Source organism: Pongo pygmaeus, chromosome 2, assembly GCF_028885625.2.
Source record: "Pongo pygmaeus isolate AG05252 chromosome 2, NHGRI_mPonPyg2-v2.0_pri, whole genome shotgun sequence".
NCBI classification, from domain to species: Eukaryota; Metazoa; Chordata; class Mammalia; order Primates; family Hominidae; genus Pongo; species Pongo pygmaeus.
The window spans coordinates 114,767,878-114,785,834 of NC_085930.1; the positions used below are offsets into that span (position 1 = coordinate 114,767,878).

The 17,957-nt window shown below is 41.7% G+C and overlaps 1 protein-coding gene across 3 annotated transcripts in view; it reads left to right on the forward strand.

The window, feature by feature from the left end:
* Positions 1–17,957, forward strand: part of SCN11A (sodium voltage-gated channel alpha subunit 11) — a 199,478-nt gene that overhangs the window by 112,800 nt on the left and 68,721 nt on the right. For all 3 annotated transcript variants that reach the window (XM_054483478.2, XM_054483479.2, XM_054483480.1), the window contains 4 exons: positions 6,159–6,287; positions 7,574–7,668; positions 11,830–12,009; positions 13,082–13,148. In XM_054483478.2, coding sequence (XP_054339453.1) covers positions 6,159–6,287; positions 7,574–7,668; positions 11,830–12,009; positions 13,082–13,148 — 471 coding nt within the window. The remainder of the gene's footprint in view (positions 1–6,158; positions 6,288–7,573; positions 7,669–11,829; positions 12,010–13,081; positions 13,149–17,957) is intronic.

The window sequence follows — 17,957 nt, forward strand, 5'->3', positions numbered from 1 at the left end:
AAACAATGTCTTAAATTCTATTTTAAAAACTATTCTATAGTTTTTCTAAAACTATGTCTTAAATTCTATTTGTCTTAAATTCTACATTTTTCTAAAACTATATCTTAAATTCTATTTATGTATTAAATTCTATTTTTATTTTATTATCATTTTTGAGACAGAATCTCACTTTCTTGCCCAGGCTGGAATGCAGTGGAGCAATCTCCACTCACTACAACCTTCGCCTCCTGGATTCAGGCGATTCTTGTGTCTCAGCCTCCCAAGTGACTGGGATTACAGACACACACCACCACGCCTGGCTAATTTTTGTATTTTTAGTAGAGATGGGGTTTTGCCATGTTGCCCAGGTCTTGAACTCCTGGACTCAAGTGATCCGCCTGCCTCAGCCTCCCAAAGTGCTGAGATTACAGGCGTGAGCCACGGCACCTGGCCTTAAATTCTATTTAAAAATATAATATTTTTGGCCGGGTGCCATGGCTCACCGCCTGTAATCCCAGCGCTTTGGGAGGCCAAGGTGGACAGATAACCTGAGGTTGGGAGTTCGAGACCAGCCTGACCAACATGGAGAAACCCCGTCTCTACTAAGAATACAAAATTAGCCGGGCGTGGTAGCACATGCCTGTAATCCCAGCTACTCAGGAGGCTGAGGCAGGAGAATCGCTTGAAACTGGGAGGCAGAGGTTGCGGAGAGCCGAGATCATGCCATTGAACTCCAGCCTGGGCAACAAGAGCGAAACTCCGTCTCCAAAACAAACAAACAAACAAACAAAAAATATATATATATAATATTTTTCCTTCTACCTTCTTTTATTTTCTTCATTATACATTCAATAGGACATAACGTTTTCTAAAATACGAATTTGAATGTTTAGTTCATGCATTTTCCTTCTTGGTGTAAATAATAAAAATATTTATAGGGACAATGCTTAGGGGTACAGCTTTGTCTCTGTTTTGTAGGTTTTAATATGTGGCATTTCAATTTTTAATATTTTCTAAATGTCTTTTGTATTCTTATTTTCCCTTCCTCTTTGGTTCAGTTTCTTGCAGATTCTTCTTTAAGGATGTTTATAGTAACATTTGTGGTATCTGACTTGGCAAGTTGCAAGTATTGTACTACATTTCCCACATTAGTTACCCTTGCAGCTGTACATTTCCTTTCAGATCCTCTAGTAATTCAAAGAGACCCACTCAGGTTCAGGCAAATGTAAGAAGCTTCTTGTGAATGGAATGGCTTATCTAATATTTCTAAAATGACTGGAGCAATGACTTACTGTTTCTAAGGCTTGAGGGACTTAGGCACACAGGCAAAAAATCACTCCTGCTAGAGGTATGATGGTGAAAGCTGGCTAGCAGCTGTTTGTGCCTCTGGTGGGGAGTAGGACTGGGGACTCCCAGATCTTGCAGGCACTTATTAGGGAATATAACATCATCAGGAAAGGGGCTACGTGAACAAGGTTGGATGCTCCAAGGAAAGATGGACTGATGACCATGGGAGGCTTTCCTCCTGGAATCTGGGCGATGCCCACTCTCGTCATGCTTCTTTAGAACATGTTTTTATTTTCAAATGTTTTCATAGATTTTAAATGGGAATTTGGGAAGGCAGTCTCCAGTCACTTCCACCCTACCTTTTTCCTGGAAGTGTTCTCTAAATCGTATACACATCTATTCTCCTTTACTTGGCTCTAGTGGTTTCTGGGACACCGGTTAGAGGTCAGACTTTGAAAACTGCCCTTTCTTTGACTACAAGGTCTGATTTGGTCTATTTGTCTCTGGAGAATTTTTCTCCCTCCTAGGTGGTGTCTTTGTAGGGACCATCTGTCTCTGTTGCTGGGTGGAACCTGGAACCTGGTTAAGGCTGGCCAACGGAGGGGCTGTGCCTTGAGGAGGGCACAGGTAGCCCCAGGAATAGGTGCCATCCTGGCAGTGTCCCTGGGGAATGTAGTCTCCCCTTTGGAGATTTGGCTGTTGCATGAGGTGCTAACTGAGTGCAGGGGTTGCTACTCGTTGCTTACTGCAGCTTCCCTGGAAGCCTTTGATCAGGAGGGCAGGACCCAGGGAGGAGACAGATCAGGAGAGTGCATTGTTTCCACAGCAGCGGTTTGCTCTGCCTAGCCCTTGTGGTGAGATGCAAGGAGCCTTCTTTCTCTATTATGGGAAGTTAATTTTCTCTGAGGCCATTTTCACTATTAAAATACCCATAAGGCAGGGAGGAAAACCCCTCTTTAAGCAGAGAGGCAGGAGGCAAGGGTAGGGAAAGCTGTTGCTCTCCCCTGGAAGTTTTGGATGAACAGTGGATACATGAATGTGGGGTGGGAGAAGGCTGTTAAAAATGTCTTCATACAAGGAGGCATGTAATTTCCTCCTGGTGGGCATGGCTTTACTCCACATCAGATGTCATTTTGATCTGCCTGTCCCATCAATGGTCAGGCTTCAGCTGGAAAAGAGAGAATGGTGGAAGTAAGAGGTGGGAGACTAGAATGTCAGGCAGAAATAGCAGCGACAGTCTGCTGTCTCATTTGCTTAAGATCTGTATGAAGACGAAAAATCCCACAAATCTGCAATTGCAGATTTTTGTCAAAGCATCTATAACTTTATAATTTAAAACTGATATTAAAATATGTTGCATTTTTAAACTCTTTTAATGCCTGTTTATATAAGGACATTTTTAACAACCTCCTGCAACCCTACATTCACACACACATATTTTAGGACAGACAATATTTAATCTGATATGCTCATTTGTCACACAAAAAGTGAGCAGCTCAGAAAAAGCCTGAAGCAAGGAGGAGCTCTTGCCTGTAGCAGCCTCATGACCATTTCTGCTCCTGGACTTGGCTGCTTTGAGTTTTTTCAAGTCCTTAAGGCCTTTGTTCTTTAGCTTTCAGGGCTACTATGACTGGATAGTTTACCAGAAAAGGTCCATTTCTTTTACTCTGAACTGATAAGTTGTTTAACTGAATTGCTTGTTTCTGTCCCAAGTGAGCGTGTGTATGTGTTTGTGCTTGCAGACTCAGTATTTTTGCAGCTTGGGATTATAACAAAAGATACCAGATTTTTTTTTTGAGACAGCAGAGAAAAAGGGAAATAAATTAGAGAATTGTCTTAGTCAATTTTATGTTGTGATAACAAAATACCACAGACTGGATAATTTGTGAAGAATATAGATGTATTTCTTACAGTTCTGGAGGCTGGGAAGTCCAAGATCAAAGGGTCTGCATCTGGTGAGGGTCTTCTTGCTGCATCATCCCATGGCAGAAGGCAGAAGGGCAAAAATGTGCACATGAGAGGGCAAGGGTAAAGAGGCCTGAACTCACCTTTTAACAGGAACCCACTCCTGAGATATTGGCTTTAATACATCACAAAGGAAGTATCTTCATGGCTTAATCATCTCCTAAGGGTCCCACCTCTTAATACCATAATAATGCCAATTAAATTTCGACATGACTTTTGGAGGGAACATTCAAATCATAGCAAGGATAGAATATGATGGAAGATTCAGGGAAGAAAAAGGAAGGGCCCAGTTTTTATTAAAATTGTGACAAAGTACATATAACATAAAAGATACCATCTTAACTATTTTAAGTTCAGTGGAATTAAGTACATTCACAGTGTTGCACAACATTATCATTATTCATCTCCAGAACTCTTTTCATCTTGCAAAACTGAAACTCTATATCCATGAAATACCAACTCCCCATTTCAATCTTCCCTTCAGCCCCTGCCTCATATAAGTGGATCACACAGTATTTGTCTTTTTATGACTGGATTGTTTCACCTTGCGTAATGATTTCAAGGTTTATACATGTTGTAGAATGTGGCAAAATTTTCTTCCTTTTTAAGGCTGATTAATATTCCATCACATGTATATACCACATTTTACTCTGAACTGACAGGTTGTTTGACTCAATTACGTGTTTCAGTCCCAAACATATGTGTCTGTCTGTGTGTATGTGTGTGTGTGTGTATGCAGACCCAGTATTTTTGACAGCGTGGGAATATAAAAAAGATATAAGCTATTTTCTTTTTTTAGGAGATTGTCTACTTATCTGGCAAAGGACATTTGGGTTGCTTTCACCTCTTGGCTATTGTGAACAGTGCTGCTATGAACATGGGTAGGCAAATAAGTTCTCGAGAACCTGCTTTCAATTCTTTTATACATATACCTAGAAGTGGCTTTGCTGGATCATATAGCAGGTCTATTTTTAATTTTTGAGGAGTCTTCATACTGTTTTCCATAGGGATTGCACTATTTTACAATCTCATCAACAGTGCACAAGTGTTCCCATTTCTCCACACCTTCATCAACACTTATTATTTTAGGTTTTTAAAAAAATAGTAGCCATACTAATGGGCATGAGGTCATCTCTTTGTGGTTTTGATTTGCATTTTTCTAATGATTAGTGATGTTGAGCATCTTTTCATATGCTCGTTGGCCATTTGTATTTCATCTTTGGAGAAATATCTATTCAAATCCTTTGGTCATTTTTTAATTAGGTCATTTAATTTTTTGTTGTTGAGTTGTAGGAGTTCTATTTTATTATTTTATTTTATTTTATTTTACTGTAAGTTCTGGGATACATGTGCAGAACATGCAGGTTTGTTACATAGCTGTATGTGTGCCATGGTGGTTTGCTGCTCCATCAACGCATTATCTAGGTTTTAAGCCCCACATGCATTAGGTATTTGTCCTAATCCTCTCCCTCCCCTTGCCTCCCACCCACAACAGGCCCCAGTGTGTGTTGTTCCCCTCCCCATGTGTTCTTATTGTTCAGCTCGCACTTACTGTTCAACTGCATGTGAGAACATGCAGTGTTTGGTTTTCTGTTGTCAGAGTTATTTACATATTCTGGATTTTAACCCGTTGTTAGGTATATGACTTTCAAATTTTTCTTCTATGAGTTTTATGTTTTTCAGGTCTTACATTTAGGACTTTAATCCATATTGAGTTAATTTTTTATATGGTATAAGTAAAGATTCTAACTTCATTTTTTGTAAGTGGAGATTCAGTTTTCCCTTTACCATTTGTTGAAAAGACTGTCCTTTTTCCAAGGACATTGCCAAGACTATTCCATAGTCTTGTCACCCTTGTGGAAAATAATTTGGCCATATATGCAAAAGTTTACTTCTGGGCTCTCTATTCTATTCCATTGGTCTATATGTGTCTTTATGCTAGTACCACCTTGATATGGTTTGTCTGTGTCCCCACCCAAATCTCATCTTGAGTTGTAGTACCCATAATCCTAATGTGTGGTGGAGGGCCCTGGTGGGAGATAATTGAGTCATGGTGATGGTTTCCCCCATGCTATTCTCGTAATAGTAAATTCTCATGAGATCTGATAGTTTCATTAAGGGCTTTCCCCTTTGCTTCACTCTTATTCTTCTCCTTCCTGCTGCCGTATGAAGAAGGATATGTTTGCTTCCCCTTCCAACATAATGGTAATTTTTCTGAGGCCTCCCCAGCCATGCTGAACTGAACTGTGAGTCAATTAAATCTCTTTCCATGATAAATTACCCTATTTTGATTACTGTAGCTTTGTAATAAATTTCGATATCAGGAAGTGTGAGACCTCACAATTTGTTTTTTTTTCAAGATTGTTTTGGCTATTTGGGGTCACTTGAAATTCCATATGAATTTTAGAATGGATTTTTATATTTTTGTAAAAAATGTCATTGGGAGTTTGATAAGGATAGCACTGAATCTGTAGATCACCCTGGGTAGTATGACATCTTAACAATATTAAACCTTCCAATCCATGAACACTGGTATGAAAAAATTCAGCTATTTGCTTGTCATTTACTCTCTTCGTTGTTTTGTCACCATTGTCTCCTTCTGTACATCAGAGTGACAGCTCTAGAATGGTGGTGACAAAGTACAACCTCCAGTGCTTGGGTCTGAAACTATTCTCAAGAGTATGGACATAAAGCTAGGACTTGAAATGCAGCTTCACAATTTATCTCTAGGCCTGTTTCTCTGAAATTCTAAATACCAGAACTTGCTTAAAAAGCTTGCATTTTTGAACTCTGGTTTGCTGAAGACCAGAATGTTAAATGTCACATTGAAATGGAAAAAAAAAATCAAGGCCAGTAAGATAGAAGGGCTCTTTGCTTTTCACATTGTTTATCATGTTTCTTCCTGTTGTAAATGATTTGCTTTTTAGGTGTGTCTTCACTGGGATTTATATTTTTGAAGCTTTGATTAAAATATTGGCAAGAGGTTTCATTCTGGATGAGTTTTCTTTCCTTCGAGATCCATGGAACTGGCTGGACTCCATTGTCATTGGAATAGCGTAAGAATGTTAAAGATGTTTTTGAAGAGACTTGGAGTGGGAAAGAAGCCCCTTTGCTTCCATCAGAGCTCTGTGTGGATCCATTTGAGTGGCTGGGTATGGCCTAGTAATGCCTAGAGCTCTGAGTGCTGTGTTGGTTGGCCCTGAACAGCACATGCGGCCAATTGGCCAGAGGCCTCCACACACAAAGCCATTTCTAGGTCAACACTCAAGTTCTTGTTCCTTCAGCCATTTACTCACCAACACTGGCCTGTTATGGGCCAGGCTCTATGCAAGATACAGGGGTGTGCCAATGAAAAAAAAAAAAAAGACATGGTTTTCAATCTTATGAAGCTCACAGTCCAGAGGGGAAGAGTGACAATTAATGGCCCTGAAAATATGGTATGATGAGTACCAGGATAGTGGCTATACATGTATTAAGCTGTCAGAGAATATAGGAAGAACAAAGCAGTCTAAAAAATCTTTGGCTACTACAGGGTTACAAAGAGCTTTACTCCTGTTTACTTCTAGAAGTTCTGTAGTTTTGGCTTTTATGTTTCAGTCCATGGTCCCTTTTGAGTTAATTATTATGTATGGTGTAATGTGAAGGTTGAAGCTCTTCCTGAAGGAAAGACACTGATTTGGAATCTGAATGATGAAATGGAGTCAGCAAAAGAAAAAATAAGAAATGCAGTGACACATTGCCAGCACAACAATAGTAAACCTAGTATCATTCAATTTGTACCAGGCATTATGTTAAGCACTTTGCATATTTTTTCCTATTTGATATTCACAAAAGCCCTTGGAGGTAGGTGCTAGTAATTTCAGAGTTTTACATTTGAAGTTCAAAGATTGTGTGCTCTTCGTTATTGAAAGGTGGTGAAGCACAGTGGTTTAGAGTATGGCTCTGGAGCTACACTGCCTGGCTACACATTCAGGCTTGACCTCGTAGTGGCAGGAGACTTTAGTGAAGTGGCTTGGGGCATGGAACTTGTCAGCCACTCAGTAAATATTTGAAAGGACTTCTATTATTCATGGATGTAGCCACAACTACATGAACTATTTCAAGGAGTCTTCATCTGTGTCCACGTATGAAGGTGAACTGAGAACAGCCTCCTCTGCAGTTCATAGCAAGAACAGTGGTATTACCAGATCCTAAGATAAAGGTGGGCTGGAAAGGTGAGGCTGTCGATTTCACCTTGGAGGTCACAGGCCCCAGGCTGAGCTTACTTGTGGCTTTTGTGGAGATGTCCAGTGCAGCTGCAGGACTGAGCAAGCCCATGCTTTCCCTGTGCTTTGTCTTGTAGGATTGTGTCATGTATTCCAGGAATCACCATCAAACTGTTGCCCCTGCGTACCTTCCGTGTGTTCAGAGCTTTGAAAGCCATTTCAGTAGTTTCACGTAAGTCACTCTCACTTTCCACACTGGCTCCTAACTAGAAAGAATGTTAATTTATATTTAAATTTTTTCAAAATGTCATCGTGTAAACCAAAAACAAACAAACCCTGCTTTACAAATTTATTTGATGGTCCAACTGATAATTATTGAGCACCTAATATGTCCAGGCACTGTGCTAACTGCTTGAGATCTAGTAGTAAGCAAATATATACAGACTCATGGAGTTTTACCTTCTAGGGTAGGGGGTGGGGAGACAGACATGAAGCAATGACTATAATAAATAAGTACATTATGTAGCATGTGAGCAAGTGCTATGTGCCAGGGAAAATATAAAGAAAAAGTAGACACCGTGGAGGCTATGGGAAGTCACAGGGTATAGGGGAAGCAGGTTGCAGTTTTAAACAGAGTGATCAGGATAGTTGTCATTGAGGTGAGAGGTGGCAGAGATTTGAAGGTGGCAAGGGAGTGACACAAGCAGATATATGGGAAAGAGTATTCTGAGTGTGGGAAACAGCCAGCACAGAGACTGAGGAGTAGCAAGGATGAGGATGGGACTGGAAAGGAGAGGGTGAGGGGCCAGGTAGAGGTGGGATCGTAGAAGTGAAGGGGGGCCGGGTACAGTCGCTCATGCCAGTAATTCTAGCACTTTGGGAGGCCAAGGAGGGGAGATAACTTGAGGCCAGGAGTTTGAGACCAGCCTGGCCAATATGGTAAAGCCTCGTCTCTACAAAAATACAAAAGTTAAGGCCAGGTGCAGTGGCTCACTCCTGTAATCCCGACACTTTGGAAGGCTGAGGCAGGTGGATCACCTGAGGTCAGAAGTTTGGTACCAGCCTGATCAACATGGAGAAACCTCATCTCTACTAAAAATACAAAAGTAATCAGGTGTGGTGGTGCATACCTGTAATCCCAGCTACTTAGGAGGCTGAGGCGGAAGAATCACTTGAACCCGGGAGAGGGAGGTTGCAGTGAGCCTGGATCGCCCCATTGCACTCCAGCCTGGGCAACAAAAGCAAAACTCCATCTCAGAGAAAAAAAAAATTAGTCAGGTGTGGTGGTGGGTACCTTTAATCCCAGCTACTCGAGAGGCTGAGGCAGGAGAATTGCTGCAACCTGGGAGGCAGAGTATGCAGGCTGCAGTGAGCAAAGATTGTGCCATTGCACTCCAGCCTAAGGTCTAAAAAAAAAAAAAGAACTGAAGGGGAGTCTTGTAGGCACAGGGAGGATCTGGGCTTCACTCTGAAGAAATGGGAGCTGTTGTGTGGAGAATGGAATGTAGGGGAGATGGGAGAAGCAGGAAGACCTCCTGCTACAGGGAGCACGGTGGACTAAAGATCCCGGCTTCTACCTCTCTGGATTCCCCACTGCATTCATCCACATGCCAAGATCGTTCCTGCCCTGCACAGTGTGTGTGGGTTCTAGTGCTGGCCCATTCCTGAAGCATATGGGATTCTTCTAATAGGAAACTTTGGCTCAGGGACTCTCCAGCGACCTGCCTGAGACTCCAACAGCTGCACTGCAGTCTGAGGTTCTTCCTATCCAATCCTCCACCCTTGTCTCTCTCTCAGACGTCAAACCTGAGCTGCAGTCTGAAGTTTCTCCCTGCCCACTCCTGCTCCCCCAATTCATCTTTCACAGGCATCCTCCCAACCGCCACAAATCTCTTGCACATCTAATCTCAGAATGTCTGCTCCTCAAAACCCAAACTGACACAAGAGACCATAATCCAAGCAAGGGATGGCAGTGCTCTCTGATCAGGTAGTGGTAGTGGCGTTGGTAGACACTGGTCTGATTCTGTGTCAATTTGAAGGTAGAAACAATAGCATTTCCTGACTGATCAATTGTATACATGGTGTGAACAAAAGAGAGGAGTCAAAAATGACTTTTATGTCTGATGTCACTGATTGAGACAGAGAAGGCTGTGACAGGAGCAGGCCTTGGGGTCAGATTACAAGCTAGCTTTGAACATGTTGTGTTTGAGATGGCTGTGAGACCACCAAGGGAAAGGATGCAGTAGGAAGTTAGGTATATATGAGTCCAGGAGTCCAGGGAGAAGTCAGAGCTAGAGATACCATTTCAGGAATCAAGGGTCTATAGGTATTTAAAGCCGTGAGATCTGAAGAGATCACCAAGGGAATGAGCATTGATGGAGAATAGAAGAGGACCAAGGTCTGAGCCCCAAGGCACTGAAACATGAAAGGGAGAAGAGGAGAAACCAGGGAAGGAGATGAGCAGCAGCCACTGTGAAGTAGGAGGGGAACCAAAGGTGGTCTCCTGGAAGCCAGGTGAGGAAGTCACGTTAGCCCTTCAGATCAGGATGAAGCCAAGGTTAGGTGTGAATATGAATTTCAGTTTATTAAAAATAAGGCTATTATAGCACACGCTTTTCCTCTCCTGCCCCTTTCCTCTCTTTTCTTTACTAAAACAAACAAATAAAACAGTTTATTATCTTCCCTCTCTGGACTCCTTTCCCCCCACCTTCTCCCCTTCCCTTCTTTTCTCTTCTATCAGTGGCTTTGGCAAGCTATGAAAAGACATGGGAACTATTTAGTTGTGCTGATGATATAGACATACACTATACCATATGGCCCCAATACCTAAACTCCAGTCCTTTCAAACAGAAGCAGTAGGTTATTTTTTGAAACTTCAGAAAAGCAACTGAATAGTGATAAAGAAACTGGTAGTTAGAGGACACTTTATGTATAATATCTCTTCTCCTTCTCCTCCTCCTCCTCCTTGTCCTCCCCCTCCTTTTCCTTCTTCTTCTTTTCAAGTAGGACTTTGTTTTCCCAGGTAGATTTAGGAGCTTTCTGCATGAGCTGAGCCCCTTTTGTTTTCACGTAAGTAAATACACATTCAGGCAGTCATTTAGCAGCTTTCATGTCCCCTTCTTCATCTCCACACAGGTGAATATGTTCTCTATTTTGGCCCATTAAATGCACTGAGATGGCTGGATGCTTTTTGGAAGTAAGGGTGCAAGGTACAATCTTTTATGAGACTATGAAAAAATGATCCAGGAATCACAATCATCACTCATCCACATTTGTTGCTTTGGAGAAGCCTCTTGTTATAGATTAATCTGCCTTGGGTGACACCATAGTAACCTCTGGTTTGCCTTCAATTGGTGATATAGTAAGTGTCCCAGCTTGGCCTCCAGGTTCCTGCTATCTGGTGTCATACTTTGTGGGAAGGCCATCCACTGAGGACTTGGCCTCCCACTGTATGCTGCCATGTGCTCTCACCTCTACACTGATCAATTGAAATTTTGTCACTTAGTGTCATTCCATGCATTTCAATCACATCTGGGAGTTTATCTCTCCAGCTATCTTGAGGCTCAGTGGATTGCTGAAGTTGACTTGTTCTTTTTCCAGCTCTGTCCAGTGACATCATATTGGCAGCTTGAAATCTACCATGGTGGTGAGTGGGGATCAGGATCTATAACACAGAATTCAGAAAACAAGGAAACCTGTAAATGCTATAGATCAGGGCTCTCCTGCCTCCTGCCTGAAGAGCCAGTTTTAAACATTTACTAGCATGCTACAAGATTATTTATTTTGTAACTTTGGCAGCTTAACAGTGTGCCATGGACATAGTAGGTGCTTAATAAATACTTTTTGAATGAATGAAAACACCCTATTCTAACTGGTAATCTGAGTTTTCCCTCCCAGGATATCCTCATAATTTGGGTATAGACAAATCTTCTTCTTCATCCCCTATACCCCACAATTTAGCTGTGTCTCATGGTACTCATGTACTTTGACAGTAGACAGTATCTACTAAATGTTAAATACAGGTCTATCTCATTCTGTAGTGTGGCCCCAGCTTAGGTGGTGACTTTGCAACTGTCCTCAACCTATGCCTTGAGTCCATGTGGCATGTTTCTATTCAAAGCCTCCTTGCTTTCTCCTCATAGCAGCACTGAGGCAGGCATAGGGCAGGAATAGAGAGATTGAGTCTCAAACTTGTTGACTGCTTTGATGACACTCAGCTTCCAAGGCACAGAGTTGGAGCACAAACTCAAGGCATTGGAATCATAGGCTAGGCTGGAGTCCAGTTCCAGCCTGCAATTTGACAGTTTCCGAGACTTCAGTTGCTCCTTACTTGGCCTTTGTGAGTGTCTGGCGAGGGGGATGGGCTTCTCCCCAAGCCTGTCCTCTTTCTCAGGTCTGAAGGTCATCGTGGGGGCCTTGCTGCGCTCTGTGAAGAAGCTGGTCAACGTGATTATCCTCACCTTCTTTTGCCTCAGCATCTTTGCCCTGGTAGGTCAGCAGCTCTTCATGGGAAGTCTGAACCTGAAATGCATCTCGAGGGACTGTAAAAATATCAGTAACCCGGAAGCTTATGGTAAATACCCAACCTTTCTTTCACTCCTTGGTTTTTGCATGGTTAACTTTTCCTTATCCTCACTTGTCCTGTCTTCACACTTCCCTTACAGAGTCTCTTAGCAGTAAGGGAGGACTTCATCCATCCATGGTGCTCCTGTGGGCAGATGCATTTCCTAGAGAATTGCCTCATTCTTTGGGTTGCTATGGAGAAGGAAAGTCTTGAAACCACATCCACAAGAGCAATTCTATGCTGTCCCATCCCTTTGCCTTTAGATCTCTGCCCACTTCTTTGTAATGATTTGCAGAAGTTTTCAGAATGCTTGGATTTGGCTAACGACAATCAGCAGCTTCCCAGCCCCACTCCTCAAGTATTTCTCCAATGACACATCTTTTTTTTTTTTTTGAGATGGAGTCTAGCTCTGTCACCAGGCCGGAGTGCAGTGGCACGACATCGCCTCACTGCAACCTCTGCCTCCCAAGCTCAAGTGATTCCCCTAACTCAGCCTCTTGAGTAGCTGGGATTACAGGCATATGCCACCACATCCAGCTAATTTTTGTATTTTTAGTAGAGACGAGGTTTCACCATGTTGGCCAGGATGATCTCCATCTCCTGACCTCATGATCTCCCCACCTCAGCCTCCCAAAGTGCTGGGATTACAGGTGTGAGCCACCATGCCCGGCCAACAACACTTCTTTCACTGCCCACCCTCTCCATGCTGAGGTTGACCCTACACCTACTCCATGTGTCATGAATCTCATATGACTACACTCTCTTGATGTCTTTCATGGGATGAGTCTGTGTCCAGCTTCCCCCAGGGAGGATCTTCGGTTCAGTATTATTTAAGAGAGGCAAAGTGGTGGTGGTGATGTCACTGCTTCCTCCTCCAACTTCTCCTTCCTTCTTCTTTTCCCTCCTTTTTTCTTGCTCCTTCTAGAGGTCTTGGGCCCCAGTTTCTCTCTGGGCACACTTCCTCTAATCATTTTAGAAGATGTAGAAACATCCATTTTCAAGCATAATCTGCATACTTACTATTCTCTTTCCTTTTGATGTTTTTTTTTAAATCTGAATTTATGACATTTTCCTCTCTCAGACCATTGCTTTGAAAAGAAAGAAAATTCGACTGAATTAAAAATGTGTGGCACCTGGATGGGTAACAGGTAAGAGGTTTATAATTTTCATTTTTCTCCCAAGAAGAGTACCTCTAGACCTTTTAGAATGGTGTGGCAAACAGTCTTTAATGACTGGTGGACACAGTGATGATAGTTCTCACATAATTATTTCATGTGTCTAAACAGGTTGAAACTTGTGTTATTAAATTAAAAAATCATTTTCTGGTGTTTAAGGCAGCTTTCCTACCTAGTTATGTTAAATTGGAAGCTTATAAGAAACCTACTGAAACAGTGATATTTTAACTTTATGGAGTAGCTATTCAAGACTTTCAAAGCTGAGAAGGGATGTTATGACTGAGAGCCCTGTGAGGCCCTTGTTTCCTGCTCAGTGGCATTGCCCTGCTGCAAGAGTATCCGAGCATGCTTCTTCTCTTTGTTGACCTGTTGACAACTATTGCCTCTAATTACAAACACAGTTGAACGTACATCCACTTACACTGGCCCCAACAGCTGCTGATCCTCTGCTCCTACAGGGAAACTTTTTTTTCTTTCAGGACAGCAGTGCTTTCTGTTGTGAAAGATTCAATTCAGTGAAGATTTATTGAGTGTATTTCAAATTAAGATAATATGCAAGGTACTCTGATGAAATAGATGACATTCATTCCTAAATTACAAATAGATAACAAGAATCTACAGAGTGCCAAGCCCTGAGTTAGCCTGAAGGAAAGCAATTATGAACAAGGCAGCTCCAGGCTTTTGGATTTGATGATGTCTTCTAGGGAAGACAGATGCATAGAAAATGCAGTTATGTGTTGCATAATGATATTTAGGTTGATAATGGATGACATATATGACACTGGCCCCATAAAATTATAATACTGTATTTTTATGGTGCCTTTTCTGTGTTTAGATACGCAAATTCTTACCATTGTGTTACAGTTGCCTACAGTATTCAGTACAGTAACACACTGTACAGGTTTGTAGCCTAGGAACCATATGTTATGCCACATAGTCTAGGTGTGTAGTAGGCTATACCATCTAGGCTTGTGTGTACACTCTATGATGTTTACCCAACAAAATTGCCTAACTACACATTTCTCAGAATGTATTCCTGCTGTTAAGGAATGCATGACTACTAGAAAGTGTGATGAGTGTTATAAGGATGATGTGCAGGTGCTGAGAGGTATGATGGGGGTGTGACCTTGTCTGGAGAATTAGGGAAGGCTTCTCTCATTCCATTTGCAAGACACAATAGGCTTTAATCTAATATGAGGCTTACTGAGCTTTCTAGAATGATTCTCAACAGAACACACTGCATTGATCTTGTTGAGGATCATTCTAGAAAGAAAAACTGTCTTCTATGAAACCGGTCCCTGTTGCCCGAAACGTCCCCAACATTTTGGCACCAGGGACCAATTTCATGGAAGATAATTTTTTTCATGGGCAGGAAGTGGGGGTGGTTTTGGGATGAAACTGTTCTACCTCAGATCATCAGGCATTAGTTGCTCATAAGGAGCATGCAACCGAGATCCCTTGCATGTGCAGTTCACAATGGGGTTCACACTCTTATGAGAATCTAATGCTCACCACTGGAGCTCAGGCGGTAATGCTCACTTGCCCATTGCTTGCTTGCTGTACAGCCCAGTTGCTAACAGGCCGTGAACCAGTGCTGGTCTGGGGCCCAGGTTTGGGGACCCCTGTCTTAAAGGGAGCCTGACAGCTGCTGCATATAGCACTTCTTTTACCCCTCACACAGGCAGACAGGTGTGGTTACCATAGGCAAAATCCAACGTGGGGTGTATAACCTAGACATGCAGAAGAAGCAGCCTTGTTTCCAACTAGTCCTTTTTTTTTTCCCAAGTCTTTTGCCTCCAAAGTCTCTTATTACAATACTATACTGCTATAAAAAGTCCAAAAAACTATTTTAGCTGTTGAAAACTCAAATAACATCAGGCACAAAATGAATCAAGTGTGATGTGTATATGACAATAGAGAGTGGTGGGGAAAGTAGAGAGGCAGAGGACACATGCCATGCTTAGCAGCAGTCAAACTTGGGTGTTTTTTTATTTCAATAGGTTTTGGGGGAACAGGGGTAGTTTGTTACATGAATAAGTTCTTTAGTGGTGATTTCTGAGATTTTGGTGCACGAACTAGTCTTCTTTTTAGCTTTTATTTTAAGTTCAGGGGTACATGTGCAGGTTTGTTACATAGATAAATTTGTGTACAGATTATTTCATCACCCAGGTATTAAATCTAGTACCCATTAGTTATTTTTCCTAATTCTCTTCCTTCTCTCAACCTCCACCATCCAATAGGTCCCAGTATCTATTGTTCTCCACTGTATGTCCATGTGTTCTCATCATTTATCTCTCATTTACAACTAAGAACATGTAGTATTTGGTTTTTCTGTTCCCGCATTAGTTTGTTAAGGTTAATGGCCTCCAGCTCCATCCATGTTCTTGCAAAGTAATGGAACTCATTCTTTTTATGGCTGCATAGTATTCCATGGCATATATGCACCACATTATCTTTATCCAGTCTGTCATTGATGGGCATTCAGGTTGCCTCCATGTCTTTGCTATTGTGAATAGTGTGGCAATGAACATTCACTTGCATGTGTCTTTATGATACAATGATTTATATTCCTTTGGGTATATACCCAGTAACGGGCTTGCCAGGTCAAATGGTAGTTCTGTTTTTAGGTCTTTGAGGAATTGCCACAGTTTTCCACAATAGTTGAACTAATTTACACTCCCACTAACAGTGGATAAATGTTCCTTTTTCTCCGCATCCGTGCCAGCATCTGTTATTTTTTGACGTTTTAGTAATAGCCATTCTGACTGGTGTGAGATGGTATCTCATTGTGGTTTTGATTTGTATTTCTCTAATGATCAATGATGTACAACTGGTCTTTATAGGGCTCTTGTCTCTAAGTTTATGTGCCAGGCACATCCTCTCAGTCTAGGTACAATATAAATGCTCCAGAGTTTTATGGTAAACCAACTCCTAGTACACAGCATTCCACACTGATCACAACATGCTCGCTTCTGAGGAGATGGCACTCTGAGAAGGCAGGTCTGTGATCGTCTTCCCAGGCAGGCTTTGGTCTGTTCTGGGCCCAGGCTAGTCTTCACCCTCCAGTCACTGCTTCCTCCCCTGCTGACTAATTCACAGTGACTACAACTCAGATCTGAAGTCTAAGTAAGAGGTTCCAGTAGATAAAGAGAAAGAATGAACAATTCCAGACAGTAGGCACAGCAAGGGTGAGCATAAGGCCTTGGAGCACAAGAGCATGTAGGGAATGATAAGAAGCCCAGCAACTTTTTGGGCAGACAGGCAAGAGAGCAGGCAGGAACAGAGACAAGAGCCAACCATGAAGGACCCGATAACTCATCAGAGCCAACGATTTTGGTCTTGATCACAAAGGAAGCAGGAGACATGGAAAGGTTTTAGGGCAGGCAGATGACTGGGCTGATTAGACATATTTTAAAAGCCACTGTGGCTTCTGTGTAGAGAATGGATGCATAGAATAGATGAGGAAGCCAATTACAGGACTGTGGTAGAAAGAATAAGGATCATGAAGATGTACAGTGGTGATGAAGAAAGCTGGATGGATGCATTCCAGAGATGTTTAGGAGACAGAAAGAACAGGACATATCAATATTAGCCTTGAATGTAAATGGGCTAAATTCCTCACTTAAAAGGCACACAGTGGCAAGCTGGATAAAAAAGCAAAACCCAATGGTATGCTGTCTTCAAAAGACTCATCTTACATGTAATGACACCTATAGGCTCAAAATAAAAGGAATGGAGGAAAATATACCAAGCAAATGGAAATCAGAAAAAAAGCAGGAGTTGCAATCTTAATTTCAGACAAAACAGACTTTAAACCAACAAAGATAAAAAATAGACAAAGAAGGGCATTACATAATGGTAAAAGGTTCAATTCAACAAGAAGACCTAACTAATCTAAAGGTATATGCACCCAAGACAGGAGCACCCAGATTCATAAGGCAAGTTCTTAGAGACCTACAAAGAGACTTAGACTCCCACGCAATAATAGTGGGAGACTTCAACACAGCACTGACAGTATTAGACAGATCATTGGGGCAGAAAATTAACAAAGATATTCAGGACCTGAAGTCAACATTGGACCGAATGGACCTGTTAGACCTCTGCAGAACTCTCCACCCCAAAACAACAGAATATACATTCTTCTCATCACCACATGGCACATATTCTAAAACTGACCACATAATGGAACATAAAACAAGCCTCAGCAAATGCAAAAGAACCAAAATTTTACCAAACACACTCTCAGACCACAGCACAATAAAAATAGAAGAAAAGACTAAAAAAATCACTCAAAACCATGCAATTACGTGGAAATTAAACAACATGCCTCTGAATGACTTTTGGGTAAATAATGAAATTAAAGCAGAAACCAAGAAGTTTTTTGGAACTAATGAGAACAAAGATACAACATACCAGAATCTCTGGAACACAGCTAAGGCAGTGTTAAGAGAAAATTCATAGCACTAAATGCCCACATCAAAAACTTAGAAATAACTTAACAACATCACATCAAAATGGAAAGAGTTAGAGAAGCAAGAGCAAAGCTAGCAGAAGACAAAACATAAGGAAATCCAAATAAACACAATTAGAAATGACAAAGGGGATGTTATCACTGACCCCACAGAAATAAAAATAACCATCAAAAACTACTAAAAACACCTCTAAGCACACAAACTAAAAATACCTGGACACAAACACCCTGTCAAGACTGAACCAGGAAGAAACTGATTCCCTGAATAGGCCAATAACAAGCTCCAAAATTGAATCTATAATAAATAGCCT